At 38.8% G+C, this 21,534-nt stretch overlaps 1 protein-coding gene across 1 annotated transcript in view; it reads left to right on the forward strand.

Annotated features, from left to right (window-relative positions):
• The window catches only part of tbl1x (transducin beta like 1 X-linked), a 28,410-nt gene continuing 6,876 nt past the window's right edge, over window positions 1-21,534 (forward strand). Inside the window, exons 1-5 of the mRNA XM_077728251.1 lie at window positions 1-422; window positions 669-867; window positions 18,810-18,915; window positions 21,041-21,186; window positions 21,258-21,477. Coding sequence (XP_077584377.1) covers window positions 18,858-18,915; window positions 21,041-21,186; window positions 21,258-21,477 — 424 coding nt within the window. The 5' untranslated portion in view covers window positions 1-422; window positions 669-867; window positions 18,810-18,857. The remainder of the gene's footprint in view (window positions 423-668; window positions 868-18,809; window positions 18,916-21,040; window positions 21,187-21,257; window positions 21,478-21,534) is intronic.

The raw sequence follows: 21,534 nt of genomic DNA on the forward strand, positions 1-21,534 counted from the left end.
AATCTGAATGACTGGGCAAGGCGAAAGGAGAATTAATCAAGCAGCGGGTTGACCAGGCAGGCGAAAAAGAGAAGCCTCGCGAGTGGGGGAGGGGAACTTCGCCTCGAGGCCTGCTGCTAACATGCTCCACTGTGACACTCTAGCATTAGACTCCACCAATGTAAACGCTGTCATTTTAGACTAGAAGTCTATTTTACGACCGTGGACAACCGAGTGTGAATTTAATGACGACACCCGCGGAAACACGAGTGTCTTTGTGGTTTCGGTAAGGTGCCGCATTGGAAGCTTTTTGGGCTTGTTTGATAAAAGCCCAGGATGGACAAACATGGCTGCCGTGTGAGATACGTGACACAAAATGGAAGACGTAGTGAATGAGTACTCATATTCGCTACGTATACGAGCTTTGAATATTCAGGTTTAAGGTCAGTTGGAAGCAAGTTCCCATCCCCCATCTCCTCGCTCCTACTCTCTCTCTCCCCCTCTCTCTCTTTCTCTCTCACGTTGTATTTGAATGTCTCTCAACCACTGGCGTTGAGCGCCTGCTTGCTGCTGTCTCTTTTCGCCTCCCCGCCGTCCTCAGTGAACGGCGAACTCCTCCGTAGTAGCCCGCTGCGGCGACGCGCAAACTCGGCTTTTATTATTATTATTTTCTCCCCCTCCCCCAACAGCAACACCGGAGACGGAGCCAAATTGACCCCCCGGACCCCCGCCCCGAGAAAAAAAGACACCGGCGGTCGGAATTTGAAATATGACGCTGAGTAAAATGGGAGGAAAGTCGTCGCTAGCTTGAAGTTGGAGAATCTCCTTTTGGAAGAGGAAGAGGCGGCGGCGGTGGACACCACGAGTTCACTCTGGTAATTTCAAAAGGTACGCTTTCAAGTTGCTAAATAAAAAATAACGCAAGTTCATATTTCTTGTTATTGTTGTTGTTATGAAGAAACGAGTGCCTATGGCGCTCAATGTCTTATGTATGGTTACCGGCTCATATCCCCCATCGACTGACTCCACACGTGTGTTGAAATTCCTCCCTGTCTCCCTTTCATTTCCCTAATTTTCCACCTTTAATTCCCCTATTTGCTTTTTTAAAACTTCTTACTACTTACACGTGCGGATGTTTACACTTCCTTCTGATGCCCTCTTTAACCACAAAAACAAGTTTTAAGTTTTTAAATTGTTTCCACAATATCCCAAAAAGTACTGTAGCTGCAAAAGCACAAAGCTTAAACATTAACTAATCTAATCTGTTGCTACTTTAAACTGGTTTTGTCTCATTTTGAAATATGATAAATATTTATATTGCCATGCAGATTTGGCAAGCACTGGAGTGGGGGAGGGGAGGGCCTTTCAACTGTACTATAGGTTGCTTCTCAGTTTTCAACAAAGTGTTCATGTTACTGTATAATACATCTAAGGTTACAACTCCCAAATGACGGGGTGTAAACACCACTGGTGGCAGTTGAAACAAAATAAACACAGCTATGTGGGATTTCTATGTATAAACTCTTAATCGGACCAGTACGTCTCATTGGAGCCATACAAATCCTCTTATTTAATGTAAAACTGATCTTATCGTGATCCTTGTTTCAAAGTTATAAAATTGAGCACATGAAGAATTAGTTAACTTAGTGCCTTCTAAGAGCAAGCAATATCATGACTAAGCCAAATACTTCAAATTTAATGGATAGGTAACATTTGAACTACTTTGACCGATGTTAACCATTCTAAATACCAATCAAAGCCATTATTAAATAACAACAACAGAAATGGTGTGACTCTCATCTAAAGTCATCTACTTTACCAACTTGTTGGCAAGCTTTCTCACCAAAGTTGAGCATTTGCCATGAACCCTTAATTGGGGTCATTTTAAGGAATGGTTTTAGTGCCAGCCATTAAAAGTACAATGGCGTTTTACGACTGGCTTGGAACTACTCTAATGTTGCCTTTGACTAACTTTGATAGTGTGTACATTGAATGTCATTAATGCGCCTCATGGAGGGGTCCTTCAGTTTGTCATGTTTTTGTTGTTGTGTAATTTCTTCAAAATCACAATTCATTGCAATTATTTTATTTTAGACTCACTTATACATTATACAGTTATTCAAATGTCATCTACCTTTGTTTCTACCTTATTTGAATGAAACACTTTAGTCTAAAAACAAACTTTAGACCCTAAGATTATAATCGCTCATTGTTGGTGAAGCCATTTCAATCTGTTAGGGGTCTCAGCCTATTCACCTACAAGGGAATAGCAAATTCACTGATTGGTTTGAAAGGACCGCATGTTGAAAACAATTCTATATCCTGTGTCAAAGTAGGGCAAGGAAGTCCCAGAGAAAACCAGAGATAGCCTTTCGCTGCTGCAATGTCTGTATCAAGCTGTACAAATATTTTTATTGTAATATTTACTTATGATAGGCCATTGGGGGGGGGGGGGTTACTCATCTCTCCCTCCAACGGGGACATGCAGTCCACATGGGCTTCTAGCCAACTGTCAGACTCAGCGGTTACTCAGAAATAACGTCCTTACAAGTACTGGACACATCAAGGCCAGAATATTTATTTACGTTTATTCCGGGCTTAGTTTGGTTGTTTATACTTTTGGACTCTTCTATTACTTAGAGTCGAAGAAATGGAAATGAAAAGTTGCAGCAAGAAGCGGTTGAAGTTGTGGAAGAATGTGATGCTGGCTTTATAGTGCATAGCTAAACAATTTGGATTTGGCTTCTGCATTCCAGCAAATGTAAACTGACAATCATTAATGAGATTTAGATGGTATTTTTGTCAATAATGTAAATTATGGTTGGAATCCTAGAATGTCCATATATGGTTAGTTTGATATATCTTCCACCAATCAATACAAATGCTCAGGTACAATTCTTTAAAAAAATAAAATAAAAAAGTGTATTTCAGAAAGCCTGTTAAGTTAGAACTTGATGCTTGTAAAGCTTCATTGGAGAAGAAGCCTGTTTGCTCACTTTTGGCAAATTAATTTCTGCCATTTTACTGCAGTCAGCTCTTCAGTTTTGTTATTGTGTATCACTCACTCCTCTGATAAATAATTTAGGAACAAGACCAAGCAACAGGTGTTAGCTTTTGTGACGCATTTTAAAGTTTTTTTGTTTTTGGTAAGTATAACATGCCTTTAATATTTCAGTTAATGACAGCCCTTTTAACCCTTTATAAGAAACTCAGTGTAGTCATTGGGTGAGTTGGGAGTCAGCTGAGACAGCATGTAATTGTGGCACACGTGTCCAAGATCAATGTATCACTTAATGAGCTCCTGTCACTGCTGTTTATGTCACGCAAGGCAGCCTTAAGAAGTTGTTGTTGGCAGAGAGAGAGCAAGAGAGAGAGACTAAAGTTCTCACTGAAGGAACAGATATGTCTTTCGAACATTGACCACTAATTAGAATAGTAAAGCATATGCTGCGATGTGAACATTGGGGAAATAATTTTGGTGTTCTCGTGCCTACTGCCCATAGTTGTATGTATGTATATATATGTATAAGTGTATATATTTATATATATAAAATATAATATTTTGAGTCATGAAGGTGATACTTGTATACCAAATAGTAATGGTAAATGTGGCATTCATGACCCAAAATGAAATATGGGCGCCAGGTCTACACTACCCAATTTAGTTGGTGTGCTCAAATATACTCAAGATCTGATATGAAACATCATGTGACTGTGTTAGGAAGTTCAATAATGCCAAAAATCATCACACTCATTCCCTGATATCATTGTCACTTACTCGAACAGGCCTCACCTTTTAGTGGCATTCATAGTGAAAATCACAGTTAAGAAAATAATAGCTTCAACTCTCGTATCCCATTTTTTTTCATTTTCCATATTGCTTATTCGCACAAGTGTCATGGGGATGGTGGAGCCTCTGCCAGCTAACTATGGACAGCAGGCACGGGATCGGCAATGCCAGCCAATCGACGGGCACCACTTGGTTACTGGACTCTCTCTTTGATTGTTCCTGTGAAATCATTGGCGATAAATACTGCAGTGAACTCATCCAACAGTTTCTAAAACTATTTTTTTCCTTCTAGTCTTTTCAAATCACTAAGTCAGTATTGTGTTTAAAATTTGTGTGTGTTGTTAAAAAACAAAGCTTACTCATGCTGTCAATGCCGCTGCGAAGACATTTTGGGTTATATCGCTGGTTTTAACAACTACCTGACGACAATAGAACGAGAGTGCCCAAGAGAAGTGGCCCAAGGACAGGGTTTGTGTAGGTTTCAGTGCTAGAGAGTTTATTTATGGCTACAGAAGTAGTTGCCAAAATGTGTATTAAGAAAGTGATAATTGAACCAGTTAGGCGATGAAAAGCTATGCAAGATATTAAGAAAATTTGCATTCTTGGTGTGTTGAGATGCAGGAGTTAAATGGAGTCCTAGAATGCCGAGGAGTTGCTGTTAATGCTGATGAGTACAGGTTTGTGAGGCTAGTTGGCACCATTTTTCTTGTTAACAAATTCTGCTTGAATTTGGTGGGCATGCTATAATAGAGAGTCTAAAGTTTTGACATCATTTGCCCATATTTGTTTGTTGGCCATTGTGGTGGGATGGAGAGATGCATATTTTTTTATGAGGAACTTTGCAAAGAAAAAAAAAGAAGAATTTCTGTAATGGAAGTTTCATTAAATTATGATAACTAATTATTTGATATATGCAGCCACACATTAAATTATTTCTGTTGCATTATTGTCTTGTTTGTTAGATTTAAAAAACTGTGCTCCAGGTTCCTTGCATTTTAACCTATAAGAATTTCTCCTCAAGGGCATTAGGTTACTGCTGAAATTGTCATTTATTTGTAAAATTTCTTATCTAAGAAAAAAGTTATTCCTAGTCCTTAATGCAGTCCTAGTATTTACAAACTCGGGTGTCAAAAGTATGTAAATCATCAGAAAAATTGCCATCTTGAGGTGAAATTGATTTCACATTATTTTTGATTTAGGTTTTGACAAGATGTTGATATTGCAATATATTTTCACTACATTAGTGTCTCCTTTAACTTAGTGACTGCCACTAATAGCAATTGATGTCCAATTCTTTTCCCCCTCTCCCAGTCAAAGGCAGTCTTTCTGGATTTGCGATCATATACAGGTCACTTCCTGTTGATTTTCAGTCACTGGGTATTTATTTGGGGAAATTCCTGGGTCACCTCTTGATATGTGACCAGTGCTTGCCCGAAAATCAACAAAGTGACCAAAAATCAACAGGAAATAACCAAAATTATCTCAGTGGATTACCATAGGCGTCCGATATGCTCGAAGTGGGAGGGATGGCAGCAAGTAATTTAATGTCCATTCCCTGCCTCACTCCCAGTTCAAATCAATTGGACGTATAATGGTGACAAACTGATTTCAATTCACAGCAGAGCGTTGAAAATAGCTTGTTTTGTTAACAGTTGGTTATTGGTAGTGGTCAATTTAATTTGTAGAATGTTTCCTGACTAAGATATTCATTATTGTTGTATCCATATATTGTAAAATAATCCTTATTGTGAGCCTGGTATCACAAATTTGATCATATTTGTGACTAAGCCTGATGTTCCCACTTCTCTTGGTATTAATGGAGGATATTTTTGCATCTTCCTACCTAACTCATTGGCAGCAAGTGAACATTCGTTCATTCTTTGCTACCCACCCAGTTCAAATGGATTGGACGCCATCCATTTTAAAACGTTTTAATTTAGCATCAAGATTTGGGATCAAAGATGTCCATGAATGCACTGGAGATGAAAAAGTTCATAAAAGTATTTTTTTTATCATTATGCAATTTGAACCCTTCTTTTCTTCTTTATTTAAAAAGAACTCTAAATTTCTCTAGGGTAATTGTCAGTACTGAAAATTGTGCCTTATGTTTGTTTGCTCCTAAGATGCAATTTTTCCATCCAAATGGTGTATGTACACCTTCTATAAGTGAACCAAGAGCACAAATGATTTCCAGCAGATGACTGTAGAACCTCTGCATGGAATTTGACACTTCTCAGATCATAGATGATCATTACTTGTGTGATTATTTGTCACCTGCTGCCTTTCAATGGAATGGAGTCGGCTTTAAATGGTAAAGGAGACCTGGAGGATTAATGTTGAATAATTCCATTTTAGACCTGATTAGAGACTGGCCTTCATATATGTTACTATGAGTGAAGTGACTGAATGACTTGACTTGGTGCTGTAACAGTGGTTATAGTACTGCTTACAACAGAGGCCCATAATAAACTGGAACAGAGCGTCTCATTCACAAACCAGCCCTGAATTCTCAAAGATCTTCTATGGAATGTCATAGTAATTAATAAAATGGACAGCGTTTTGTAGCCATTGTTACTTTCCCTTGTGAACAAAGAACCAAGGTCAGATAACCTTGCATGAGGCAAAAGTCTCCGACGGTTGTTTTCCTGTTTTTCTTTTGGATTTTTTTAATGTCAAAGAGAATAAGACAGTTTCTCTTTCTTTCCACAACTGTTCTGAAGCTTAAAAGGCTTCTGCAATGCAACAAACGTACCCTCATTTTATAGAGTGGAACTAAGGTCCATTAATGGAGACCTCAATAATCACAATCTCTGGATGCCTAACAGAGTGGAGGTTTATCAATGTCAATGAACTGTCAAAACATGGCACAAAGGTTGCGGGAGGTGCTGTAGCATATCCCAGCTGACTTTGGGCACCAGGTCGGCGACACCAGCCAATCGCAGGGCACAAGGAGGCGGACAACCATTCAGGCTCAGTCATATGTAGGGGCAATTTAGTGTTCAACCATGTGGGAGGAAACCAGTGCCCCCAGAGAATACCCATGCAAGCTCAGAGAGATCATGCATTTTTTTTTATTACCTTTTCTTTCACCCTTGCAAAATGGCTTGAACACTCGCATTCGTTCTCACCATTTGAGTAGGGAATGTAAGAGTTGACTCACAACTTCAGTGCATCAATTTTAGGGTTTCCCTTGTTTTATTAGCCTACAGAGTTGCCAGACTAAAAGAACATATATTTTAATTTTGTCCGGTAATACGAGAGAAAATCCTGTTTTTCTATATATATATATATATATGTATATATTTTTTACCTAAAACTTGGTGTGCTTCTCAATCGCCAGGCTTTTCTAGTTTCGTAGGGAAAAACTGAATTTATATTCCTGCTTTCCGCCCTAGAATAGATCTATTCTGTGACCTTAATAAATGAAATTTTAATTCGTTTTTTTAGTTATTATAAGTGACCTTTTGTTAAATATTAGCGCACTTCTATTTGCTTATTAAAACAAGAGTAGTGGGCAGCCCAGTGGACGAGGTGGTTAACGCGTTAGCCTCACAGTGGGAGACCTGGGTTCAAATCCAGGTCGGTCCACCTGTGTGCAGTTTGCATGTTTTCCCTAGGTGAGTGTGAGCATGGATGGTTGTTCGTCTCCTTGTGCCCTGCGATTGGCTGGCCACCAATTTAGGGTGTCCCCTGCCAATGGTCAGAATTCAGCTGGGATAGGCTCCAACACCCCACGCGACTTTTGTGAGGATAAAGCAGTTCAGAAAATAAGGTGTGTGTATAAATATATGTATATGTATGTGTGTATATGTATATGATATATAGTATATCGGTCGGTGTCACTAATGACAATGAATGTCAAATCCATTTTGACTGGGTGTGGCTGACCTTGCATGGTCACTGGAAACTCTTCCAGTCAAAATGGATTGGTCACCTATCGACAACAGAAATGGAACAACAACATAATGACTAACCAAGCTTATCAGCTTGTTGTTATAAATAGCCTCACGCCAAAAGGAAATGGCCAAAAATGTTGGATGTCTTCCATTGTTACCCTTTGTTTACCCAGTTTCTTTGTTGAATTTGTTGGCGCGGTTAGCTGCTGTGATGTCACACTCTTGTCCTACCCACCCCGCTGTGGAAATGCAAGCCAAATTGGGTTTGACATTTTTAAACTGCAGCATCTCAGTTAAGCTACATGACTGTATAAAAAAAATCAAATTAAGTTCTATAAGGAGAAAAACTGATTTTTGCCGTGAATTACACAAAAGCACAAGATTATGAACAATTTGATAAAATTGAGGTCTAGTAGGTTTTAAGCTATTTATTACCACTTCCAGCTAACATTGAAAGTAAAGTTAAACACACAAAACTAATCATTGTGTTGTGTAATAATCCCAACCACATAATTTCGCTTTGCAAAACAGGACTCGTCTTTTTTTATTGATGCACTGCGGTAGCCTGTAACCTGTAAATTCTCAGTGTACAACCAACACCCAAACTTAATATTTGCATTCCATTCATTTTCATTGTATTATTGATAAATACTTACACAAACTCATGACTGCATTGATAGCAAGACCTGGCTTTTAATTTTCAACCGACCTTTGTCACCAAGAATCTTTGAAAACAATCCACTTTTTGTTAAGCCTTCTACTGTTTGCTCTCGTTTATTTTAATTTAAGTGACAAAGACAAGTAAATGAAGTTCCAGTTGTGACAAAGATCACAATATTTCTGTCTGTAGCAGACAGGCAGTATTATCATGATAGAATGTTGTGTGAGCAGAGAAAATGCAAATGCTCAACCTGAGCAACAACCAAATTAAATATTTACAATGCTTTTTAATTTTGAAAAAGGTTTACAATTTTCAAGAGTACACTTCAATCTTGGCAGCCTGGTTGTTGTCATCAGGCAGTTCAGTCATTACACTGGCTCAATGGCTGTTACACTTCAGGTGTCTTCAACTATAAGGCTAAACATAAATATTGTTAGAATTTCGTTTTCCCAAAGCCTAGCCAAACCTTTTTCCTTTTGTTTGTCTAAATATAATATTTGATTCTTTCGCCACAGTCATTTGCCTGAAGTGATTAGCATTTTTTAAAAGTGACATTTAGCACAAGGCTGGCCCGTCAGACGAGTGGTTAGCACATTGGCATTACAAGTCTGGGGTCGGAGGTTCGATTTCAAGTTGGTCCTCACAATGTGGAATTTGCATGTTTGCCCTGGGCTTGCGTGGGTTTTCTCTAAGCACTTTGTCTTACTCCCACATCCCACAAACATGCAATGTAGCCTGGTTGAATACTCTACGTGAATGGTTCTCGGTCTCCTTGTGCCAGGCCATTGGCTGCCCACCGATTTAGGGTGTCCTCCAACTGTAGCCCGTGGTTAGCTGGGATAGATTCCAGCACCCCCTGTGACTCTTGTGAGGATAAGTGGTTCAGAAGATGAATGAATGTTAAGCATAAATCTACCCTGAATGTTTTTCACAAATGTACTGGTTTTTAAATGTGCTTCATTGACTCATTTTTCTCATAAATCCCATTGGAATTATTGATCGGAAGACAAGATTTTATATTTTTTGCAAGCAGGAATTAGAAGGGTCTGCTGCATTTGTCACACACACTAATGTGGGTGTAGTATTAGCATCATGCTGGACAAATACGAGAAAAGCCGTGGCTGGGAATGAAGATGAGTATTTTGGTTTGACCCCAGAGTCGAATGGAAGGGAAGCGCGAACAGTGTGGGGGCTGCTCGGGGTGGCATGAGCAGCTGTTGACAGAGAAGCTAGATCTTGAGGTTGCCATAGCAACATTTGTATTGCCCACACTGCTGTGCATGTCGCTGTGTTTACAGCTTATTTGTGGAGTTCTCATGATGCTGGCAGCAAGCTTTTGTGTTGATGACTTGCCACCTCAAGGACGTGATTTTTCTTTTTGATGTGCACTCGGGAATATAAATGCACTGTACTGACAAAAGACATGGCCGCAAGTAACTACTGTTTTGTCATAGACTGAAAACGTTTTTGCGATAGACCCATTTATACTAAAGCATTTTCTGTAAATGGCTGCGAGACTTGTTGAGATTCTGAACCACCATTGCTTGCAGTATTATTTAAAATTAAAAATTTGGGCAGATTTGGCATTCTATGGACATTTTGTTAATACATTTACTGCTATTGACAGCAGTCCTAAGTGTATTTTTCCCTTCTTCCTAAATTCTACTTTATTCATGATGTGAAAACTGCATTTTCCTACAGGATACTAGTTCGGATGTCCTGTTACTTTTATTACTTCCGGCCCACATATGCCTCTCTTTTATTGGACCATTAAAAATAATGCACAATTTAATGTAACAAGTAAAAGATAAATCAATTTTTTTGTATATAAGTAAATAAATGCTTTGTTATATGATGATCTGTTACTGTCATTAGTTTCTAAATGTAGACCCACTAAGTGGACATGTTTGATTTACAGCAGCCGGTCAACACCATAATACTGAAAACATATGCGACTAATGGATCAGATCAGATTCGTTCTATGACAGTGACATTTCCAAAACAGAATTTAGGCTCTCACAAAAATTTGATGATCAAATAAATAGTTTTCCTTTCATTTTGGATATTGGAAATTTGTATCTGTGTTAAAGAGTAAAAGCGTAGATAGAACTCTGCTTATATGGTTGTATATTGCTATTAGTCAAGTGTGGTTAAATTTTATTTTTAAATATGACTTGATTATAATATGTCAACACATTCATACAGTGCACAAATGACAGGTTATTAAATACACCAAAAAATGAAGGAATTACTCAATTTTTGGTGTTTTAGTTTTTTGGCTAATCATGTTCATTTTGGTGCATTCCCGGGAGAAATCACAGTTATGATATTGAAAAAGATATCTGACTTTTATTGTTACGAGCCATTAAGGCTGGCGGTTTATGTTTTGTATGTTTGCTGCACTAAGGCTCTCTCTGTGTTCCGCAATCTCCTCCACACGCAAAATATATTCTTTGCCACCCACCCCCACGCTGTTGTATACATAAAGCCTATCTATGCTTGCTCCCAACAGCATGTGTAGTCGGCTATTTTGCAAAAAATAGGATAAGCTTTGAATCGGGAAGAACGTCCATGGCATCTCCTGAAATAAATAGTTTCATCTTCATTTTGTACTATACCTTGAAAATCAAAATATTCCAAACGAGTTATTAAACTCTTTGAAATCAAACAAGCATATTGCATGACCTCAGTGCATTTCAGTCATTTTCATTTCAGGTGCTTTGAATTCTCAGCTGGAGCTTTGTTAAACTTATTTTCCGAATAGTGATGGAACTCAACTCTTTTATTAGTATTTTTGTCCATGAGAGACATCCAATAGTGTGGCACTTTTCATGCAGTGAATTTATGAGTTTATCAGAAGTACATGTCCAAATCCATTTTTACCCTCCCACTTTGAATGAATTAGACGTCTGTCACACAGTTTTTTCGAATCTAAGAAAAAAAACATCGCAATGTACACTTGAAATGTTAGCCAGCTCTCATTAGCAAACCCTGAATTGTTTAGCTTCTCTATCTTTGTCAACCAGGTAGCATGTTTGTTTGTTTACTTCCAAATTGCATTACTGGTTGATTTCATTTTGTACTTGTGTAACAATCATTCAAATTAGATGTGTAAGAAAGCGTGCACGTCTTTTATAAATGCTAATTTGTTATTAGAATTAATGGGTATAGCATTCGACCTTCTAGAGGTACCTCTGTACCTCACTTATATTTGGTCGGTAATGAGTTAGAACACTATAAATGACGACTTGCTGCCGATTAATCCCTTGGGGCCATTTGTTCAATGTCAAAACATATTTTATGCGTTTCATCCTCCCCTTTGAGTCTGAAATGATGTAGCTGTCTGACTTTATGGTATTAAGACCTTATAAGGTACATCTCACAGGATTGTTGTGAAAGGAAAACAGCCGTATAGACACGAGTCAGATTGGAGGCAATTTAAAGGCAGGCACTCTGGAATACTGCTGTTGAAATGAGCCAACTATAATGACTTCTTACTTGATGGCACTGCACCATGTAAAACTCATCTGGAGAAGCACTGGTGTTCAGCACTGCAGACCGCCTTCCGAATTCAATTTGCCCAGTAACTTCCTGTCGCTTTGGTTTGGTTTTTTAAAGAAAAATGTTGCTGTGGCCATTTTATATCCTCACCTAAAGGCATATTATTCATTAGAGCAAGCTATTATATGTTCGTAGCTGCTTAATAATTGCTTATGAGCGACTTTGTTTCCCAGCAGTGTAATAAGCAAAAAAACACTGCGAATCTGAGTGGTTGTTTGAAGCACAGACTGTTAACTTTCGGATGAGTTCTTGATTACCCATTGGCTGCTATTTCCTGGATGTCCAATCCATTTCAACAAAGAGAGGCTGGCAGCAACACCAACCTTCATGATTCAAATGGATTGGACATCTGTTTATGTCAATAAACTGCTAAAAAATATTCAGGTTGGGTAAAGGCCTCACTGGGAAAATGTTGTCTTAGGGAACAAAATAAATTCCAAGTTATGAAATGCAAAATCTGGAAAATTCAAACATCCTTTTGTAGCATCTGGTATTTCTTTAAATTGCCTGGATAGTTGGTCTCCCATTGGGTAATTATGCTGGCTTACCATTGATACCCTCAGAGGACCTCCGTCTCCATGAAGCCCGAGCTGAAAATGGTGCGCTTTAGGCGGCCACCTGTAGTGTTTGGGCATGACCTTCTAACTAAAAGCCCCCTTTCTGGGTACTTTTTCCGGGACTAGGGCGGAACCGCTCGGGCTGGCGGCGAGTTCCCCATTCATGTGCTTTCAACAAAGTCATAGCGTTCCAACACTTTGTTTCTTGAGTTTTTCTGAGGGGGGCTTCATTCTTTGCCTCTTTGCATCGTTTTTCCAAGAAAGCTACAGTGCAAATCAAAAGAAGAAACTTGCTATTTATTATCAACCTGTTTACGAGTCTTGCCAGCGCTCAGCTCGACAATAAATGTTTTGTGCATTTTAAATGATGAAAAGTGGTTGAAGGCAAATGTCGTTGGATCAATATTTCACCAAACGTAACATCATTTTAAGTGTTACGTGTATGTTTACTTGGCTGCCAAAAGTTTGCCTCCTCCATGCCCAACCAGCCCAATGGAAAATGTCTTTGGATGGCCTATTAGGTTGTTTTTTTTCAGCAACATTCAGGAATTTCCATTTCACCACAAAAATTTCAGTTTTGTCAGTTACTAGGTAGGGCTAATGGCAATGCAGCTACTACTTTATCAAGCAAGACCTGTCAGCAAACTATGCAACTCCTTGTTTGTCACCATCCCCCATTTCTTGAGCATGTACACAGCAGATACAATTCAGATACACAACAGCGGCAAAAGAGACAGTGCTTATGTTTGGGGAAAACTGCTTTGCATCGTCATAACGATGACCATCGCGTGTTAAGGCTTATAACCGCAATGTCCCGTTTCATGCTGAACCCGCTTTAAGTCGCTTTAGGTCAGGGTTGTCTCACGTCTTTGTGCCTGAGAAAGCCCTCTCGTTTGTAGCTTTGCAATTGCTCATCAGCAGGTAATTTCCTTAGCCGTCATGACTTAAAGGAATGTTAACCAGCGGGTAATTTGCTGACCTACATTGCCGCCGCTGACTGACTTCGACAGAGACAGCCGTGCAACAGAGAAATTGGCAAAGCGAGCTTTGGCGGAAACTATTTTTTTCCCTTTAAAAGTCATTTCCCTGAAATAGTGCAGTGTTTTTCCGCCTGTCTTTGGATATAAATCCAGTGGTCCTCAGTGTTATCAGTTCCCCCCTGTGTTTTCCTGCTGTATGTCAGAGGGGAAAACACAGCATGAAGTGCACAAATTGTTGTTGTGATTACCTGGTTTTAGGATCATTATTTATCACCCTACCCCCATTCCACCAATTCCTCTCTTGCTTCTGGTTCCCCTCCCCCACACTTCCCAGCCTAGCCCGCCCCTCCCCCTCTCAAGACTGCAGCCCAACCAGAAGCTTCAAAGGCGGGTTTTACTCAGCAGAGCAGTTCAAGAGAAAATGGCTGCTGTTTCCAGGTCTTGTTTGCACATCTGTCAGGAGGTGACTGTTCACGAGAAAATGGGGTCCCCGCCAGGCTGCTTTTCAGCGGCATTCTTTTCACACACCCGCATTTGCTGGATGGAGATGGCTGCTTTTTGTTTTCCACAGCCAAATCAACATCCTGTTATTTATCCCGTTGAATGATCTTTTCTGGGATTTTTAAGTGATGCTTAATGTCGTGTAGTTACAAACCTTCATTCTGACATATGAATGCTTGAATCCATTACTGTACGCACACCAAAAGATAAATGGGCCTTAAAGCTACCAAGTAGCTTATTGTGTCTATTTTTAGACCGACGTAAATGCAGCACTGCCGGCGCTCACTGGGTTTAATGCCAAAGATGTCTTTGCATACAACTCAATTTCGCGAAATGTTAACATTGCACCATATTCTAACACCTCTTCGTTCTGCACATAATTAATATACTGTAGAGGCAGGGGGTGTGGGGGATGGGAAACAGCAGTTTTGCTTAAAATTCAAAGTGCTCACCCACTCAATGCTGTGATTTTATTCATTGCTGTTTTATTATTTGACTAAATTATCCTCATTCCCCAAAGGAAGCTGGTCCTATTTTGAAACGGCTGCAGATGTCTTCACCATGATGTTATTTTGTTGGTCTTCAAACAGCAGTGCCTCTGCTGCTTTGCTATATTTTTGTTCCCTTTGCACATAGCCTCCCGTATTGCTGATATTCATCTTAGCCTGAATAATTACATTTTACAAGTGGTGTTCTTTGCACGCTCGTTTCATAACATAAACAAATTTAAATGAACTTGGATTACGATGCAGACACTAAAAAAATAATAATAATTTGCTCGAAATTTTACTCGTATCTCGAAATGCTCTTATGTCGGGGTGCTCGTATGTCGAGGTACTACTGTAGTGCCACACGAAAAAATATTTTCCTTGAAGAAATCTCCATAGATTGCTCAACACTGACCTCTTGGGTTTCAAGACCACTTGACGGGGCCGTAGAGCAAATGAATCACCGCAAAACTTTAAAACCACTTGCAAACAAATTGGCTGCAGAGCTTCATTGCTTTAAGAAGATTCATTTGGCAAGAGAAAGTTTAGTGGTTGGGCCTCATGCCTCCTAGCATGCATTGCGGCACATCAGCTATAAATACCTTTCAAAGTCCATGTTTTATGCTAATTATTTCTTCAGTTACTGTTCCAGTTGTTTCATTTTTTGCTAGGTATGCTACTTTGTGTGGTAATTTTAGTTTTGCAATCATAGCTATTTCTGTGGAATGGCACGATTTATACTTTTAATTCTGGTTCTGAGCAATATGTACAATCACAAGTGAGTTCAACATTGCTTGGGAGTCTGTGGTCGCTTATGTTGATTTTGGATGACTGCGCTGGAAAACAACAGTGTGATTGTCTTACTTTTGAATTTTTTTTGCGAAAGTCTCAAATAATAATTAGGCTGTTCATTTTAGACTATTCAAAACATTGCAATCCTATTTTGCATAACCAACCATATAATTAGCATCAGATATGGTGTCACCGTTTGTAATGAACAGTCAGACGATTGGTGACCCATCTACTACTGCGAAATATACATACGGGAAACACACAAGTAGAGAATAATATATTTATTTATTCTTCTAGTCGGTAAGAGGGCAGAGTTAGGAGACAGTCAATGGGAGACCAGTGAAGTGTTGGGAGATAGCCAACTGGAGAGCAGGTCTATCATGCCAATTTCAGAATTAAATACAGGAACAGCTTTTACGATCCGGGGGATGTTGGATTTTTAAAAAAAAAAATATTTTGCGTTTTATATCTTGAAACAAAATTTTCCCACCGAGCCTTTTTCGTAACTTGAATATCTCGTAAATAGAGCCATTCGTAAGCAGGAGTACCACTAATTATTATTCTTTTTTTTATCAGTCTGTTGTAGTGGAAACATACACAACAGGGGTAAGTATTATCGCTAGAATGGTATGTTTCTTTCACACACAGCACAAGTGGTGTTTGGTGTGACTTTGAACTTGAGTCCAGTGTGGCAGACTAGACATTAGTGTTCCCATGACTACAAGGTTACTCACTCAAAGGTATGTGAGTGAAGAGTTGCTTGTTTAAAAAAAGATGGTTGTAGGTGGTGACTGTTTCACCAACAGTGCTTTCTGTGTATCATTTATTCTTTAGCACATATGTGTCAGATGCACACAAAGGACCGTCATAGTGCTTATGATAATTTTATAAGCTGCTAACTAACTATTGCTTGAAAGGATCACATTTAATCCTTTGTAAAACAAGTGACTATTGTGGCCCATTTAAAATGAATAAAGACTTGGCGTCCACATATATGAACATCACAATTTTGGTAATTCTTTAACATTTTAAATTTCATCATTTGTATTAATGTTTTTATTAATTAATAAATCATATATTAATAAACCTCTTAGAGGAACAGTGAGAGCAGACCTCCATCTACACCCAAATTCAAGTTATTTTAAATTTTAATCGCTGTTGATAAATTATAAAACGCTAACTTAAAAATATAATTGAAATAAATAAAAACAGAAATATACTGTGGCCTTCAATTATACTCTAAGGTTGTTTTAAATATAAATATATTTATATAATGAAAAATAATAAATGATTTAATTTCTTCATTTGGTTTAGTAAATTAAAAAAACATTACTAAATAAAAGAATATATGCACAAGTTTATAAAAAAAAAAAAATAACAGTAAGACATTGCTTGCCATGGACAAATATAGATTAATTGAAACTAGGAAGCATGGCATGAATACACACAAATTTCATCACCACTGACGGCACTAGATATTCAATCCATGTTGCCTGGGAGAGGTTTGCAGTGCTGCTAGCCTTTCGCAATCAACATCTTGCATGTAGCGCCATCAATAGAAGCCAATGAGTTGAATGGGCACTATATAAAGGGTTAAACCTGTGGAAACAGATTTTTATCTCCGATCCCCGCCCCCACCGTCATAGACTGTTTCCATCCTGTTCTTTCCTCCCTCAAGTTCAAATGTTATCAGTACTGACAAGCTAAGTAAAGAGCCTTTCATAGTCCACTCATCAGTTTAACGTGGATAAACCTTCACGCTTTTTGTCAGATGTGGTGGCCCAGGTAGCAATGGAACATATCATAGCCCTCTGATTGATGCTGATGCCCTTCCCCCATCTCTAGCTCGGCTCGAGCTCTCGAGGCTTCCCGGGAATGAAATGTTCCGTTTTGTTGTTGTTTTCGCCGTTGTTGTGACTGGGCTTTCATGCAGCTTTCTGCCTCAAGTGTAAGCTAATGGGGCTGCGTGGTCAAATCAGGACACGGTGGCTAAGGCTTACAAGTGTTTTTGTTTTTATGCAGAGGGGAGTAGAGAGAGACATCTTGCATTTGGAATGAATTTTGGTTAATATGAGTCTATGGGAAGTGAAGGTGTGGTAATAATGTCTTCGAAATGCTGTTGGAGTTTCTTATGCTTTTCTTCTTTTGTGATTTTCTGGACATTTATAATCAGGTGCTTCCTTTTAATCGCACACTTTGCCCCACTGGGAGTCAGCAGAACAAAACACATTGTGCCTGCATAAATTAAGAATGTTAGTTTAATTACTGAGCCTCAGTTGTGGTACATTAAAGGTGAATTCCCCTAACAAAGATTATAGCAAGGTGAAAGAGTGAATAATTCCTTTTGAGAAACTTGTTCACGCCCTCCGGCTGTGCGCTCTTTGGTAATTGGGACAACACTGTTGTCTGTATTTTCCTCCATCGCTCTAGTTGCTATGTTACCAAAGGGGAATTGGAGTGGCCACAAATGCTCTTAGCAATTCAACTTGGACATCCAAACTTATGCCTCATACGTGATGCAACATTGATTCCTCTTTGTGTTCTCTTTTCTCAAGAAGAAAACTAACCAATGCTCCTGACTCGTTTTTGTACAAGTTCGGACAATTAGCCCTGTTATCTTATCTTTCTGTATCCAAACATGCAAAGCTTGGTGCCAGAAATACAATGCAGTCCAGTGCTGAGAGCTTAGACATGTGGAACTGCCATTATGCTTTTTATACTTTGTAGCAATGTTTTAACCATGGTGGACAAGACAACATGTATGTTGCTGTATAATTTACCAGGCCACAATGTCTGGTTTAGTTCTGAACAGGAAACTGAACATGTCAGGCTCGGGCAAGAAATGTAAAGTTGTACCTCTACTTACAAAATTCATTCTAGAAGTGGTTTCTTAACTTGAATTAATTTAAGTAGAACCGCAGTTTACATATAAATCTGTTCCTAACTTCCCAATTATATCCCCTAAACGCTTAAAAAAAATGATAAACGAATACCAATTTTGTACAAATATGTGAGACAAAAAATAGAATTCTTTATTCAAAAGCAAATCAAAATGAAAAATGCAAGACATTTTTCATTGGAGTGGAAGGGCGAGTGCAAACAGGTACACACGCACGTAAACTTGCAATTTTGAATTATGATAGTTTTTTTTCATTTCATACTGACATGCACGCCACTTAAATATAGTAGAGGAAAGGACCTGACGTGAAAGTTGGAGCACGTTTAGATAGGAACGTATTTAGGTATTCATTTTGCAAAACAATATCGGTTTAGCCTGGGCTAAATTGCACATTACGTCAATAAACCTCAACTACATTTTGATCCTGCTGCCTTTGCATGCCAATATGGTATGTTTCGGGTATGCCTGATTTTTATTTTATTTTTTGTTGTATTTTGTGACTTGAATTTGTTTCACATCTGAATACAGAATTTTCCTCATTGAGACATTTCATAACCTGAATTTTTATTAAGTTGAGGTACAACTGTATAGAGAACCTGGTAGGCGGTTGACATTTCTTGGTTTTAGTCAAAAAGCTTTGTTTGCAATGATGAGAGTACTGAGATGGAATATTAAGTCTTTCTTTTTTTCCGTATGTGCCTCCAGGAGTGAGCCGAGCCTTCCAAAAGACCTCGGCTGTTTCTCTGGGCTAAAATGAGTATTACCAGTGACGAGGTGAACTTCTTGGTCTACAGATACCTCCAAGAATCAGGTTGGTCTGTAAAAGCTGGAGTTGATACATTTAAAGTAAACTAACAATTATTCTGGCCTACTTGACCCAAAACATGAAAAATTATGTCCATGCCAGATCTTAAAGTTTATTTTAATTGGAATGGCTGTCATCACCTATTATCTAATTTCAAAGGAGCAATATGTAAGGCAATGATGGTACTACAATCAAAATCAAAATATTTATGAGCACATGCTGTCCCCTTTTGGTTCCCAGATAATCATTTCGTCATGAAGAATCATACTCCATTATTATACTACATAATGTTGCCTTTCAGTCAGAAAATACAGAGGATAACAAACTATTAGATTGTGTGAACGAACATATTACACGTGTAGTGTACAACATATGTATGTAACATGAATACAGGTTACATTTTTTCAAACGTAACAGTTTCAAATTGTTCATGGGTTACGTTTGGGCATAAATAAGCAGTCAACAAAAAAAAAGGCTACATAAATGGAAAAAAGTCAAGGCTATTTTCTCAATATGTCAGGTGGGGGACAACTGCACTTAAGAACATTAAAGCACACCGGCAAATAATATTTCATTTTTTTAATGAATTGACTAGCATCCAAAATAGGATTTTATTCCTCAATATCGGGTAATGGCACTAATCTTTGCCCCGTTCAATTGACCTAAACACTTAAAATGCAATGCCATTCTCAAGCCATCTGTGTTTCAATTTACTGTACTGGAAACTATTGTAGAAAGCAAACAATGACTATGTAGCATGGACAAGATGAACCATTTGCGGTTAAGAAAAGTTAGAATTCACCCGGAGGGTTTTTTGGTGGGGGATGGACTTCTCCATTTGCAGATAATAGTTGTCAAAATTCCCACAGAGCTTGTTGAGGTTTTTAGCAGGCTTAGGTAGACTATAGGTCGGTGGAAATAGTAAAGGGGGGTGCTAGGTGTGCAATTGTGTTTCTGTTGTCATAGGGAGCTGTAATGCATGTACCATATGCCTGTTTTGTTTCTTAATTTGTCATGACTCGTTTGACATTCGGAACGAGTTTTTTTTTTCCTCTATTATTTAAGTATTTAGTTAATTTTGACTGAAAGTGGTAGTAATCTGAGTTTACCTGGATGGAGACAAATGATTGATCTTAAAATTAGATAATACAGAAATTGTAAACGGAATCAAAACGATAACTTCATGAGGTTAACCATCAAATTTTAAAATGCGAAAATCTCATCTCAACCATTGAGAACCATGTTAGAAGTTCATTCATTCATCTTTCGCAATGCTTAGCCTAACAAAGGTTGCAGGGAGTGCTGGAACCTATCATTCTCACCCGTAAAAGTCAATGTTGAGCACTGTATAGCTTGATGCTACATTGTGAATGTTGGGTCACATAATGACTCGGGAGTGAATTTGATTGACTATTTCAAATGTCAGTAAATGCTTCAATACTTCATTGAAAGCTGTCATATTATGAAATGGTTGTTTTGAAATGTCAGTATGCATTTCATTCCTGCATAGAATGTGGGCCTGAGGTTAGTTTAGTTTGGCACATCAGTTCACTGTGGCTGACGTTTGCAACGAAGGTGTGTCTACTCTTCAAAGTGTCGACTAGCTTGTCTTGAGTGCCCAGTGGGCTGATACACAGGTGTCTCAATAAGAAGAGTGCTTCAACCATTGCAATAAATGTCATTTCCAATATATTTTGGGATAATCCTTACCCCCTTTTATCCTGTGTTTTGCCTGTTATATAAACACTATTACAATAAAATCTCAAATCCTGAAATGAGAAGCCTATTGAAGAAGTAAATCTGTTATCAATCACTAAGGTTAAGTGAGAAGAGTCTTAGTAGGACTTCACTGCAGTGCACTTTGGCTCCTAGCCAATTAAGGTTCATCTCGCGTGGGAGGCGCCTTTTAAAACTTTTATTACACGCAACACAAATCCTTATCAGGTTTGGTGTAGCCCAACACCAATAAATGTGGGGGAAAGAAACCCCTTGAGCCTTAATGACAAAAGCCTAAAATAACCTATTAGATACTTTGGACATATGCATAGTTTTGATGATGTGCATGTGTCATTTTTATGTAATTGGGTCTCACAAACTAATGTAGCTAATAAATGTATGGTCTTGTTTTCAGGTTTCTCCCACTCAGCGTTCACCTTTGGCATTGAGAGCCATATCAGCCAATCCAACATCAATGGAACACTAGTGCCCCCTGCAGCCCTAATCTCCATCCTGCAGAAAGGGCTCCAATATGTTGAGGCAGAGATTAGCATCAATGAAGTAAGATGACATTTGCCATAGCTTCCGTCTGCGTTTTTACAAGATATTTACAGAATGAGTCTCACTCACAGGATGGAACGGTGTTTGACGGGCGGCCAATCGAGTCGCTGTCGCTCATCGACGCCGTGATGCCAGATGTGGTGCAGACGCGGCAGCAGGCCTTCCGCGACAAACTGTCCCAGCAGCAGGCCGGCTGCCCCATGGCGGCCTCCACTTCCGGCAACCAATCCATCGCGCCAAAGAACGGAGACGCCACAGTCAACGGGGAGGAGAACGGCACACACAATTTGAGTACGTGTAAGGTCCTGAAAAATTTAGGGTTTATTTATTTTGGATATAGTTACAGAT

Source organism: Stigmatopora nigra, chromosome 11, assembly GCF_051989575.1.
Source record: "Stigmatopora nigra isolate UIUO_SnigA chromosome 11, RoL_Snig_1.1, whole genome shotgun sequence".
Taxonomy (NCBI): Eukaryota; Metazoa; Chordata; class Actinopteri; order Syngnathiformes; family Syngnathidae; genus Stigmatopora; species Stigmatopora nigra.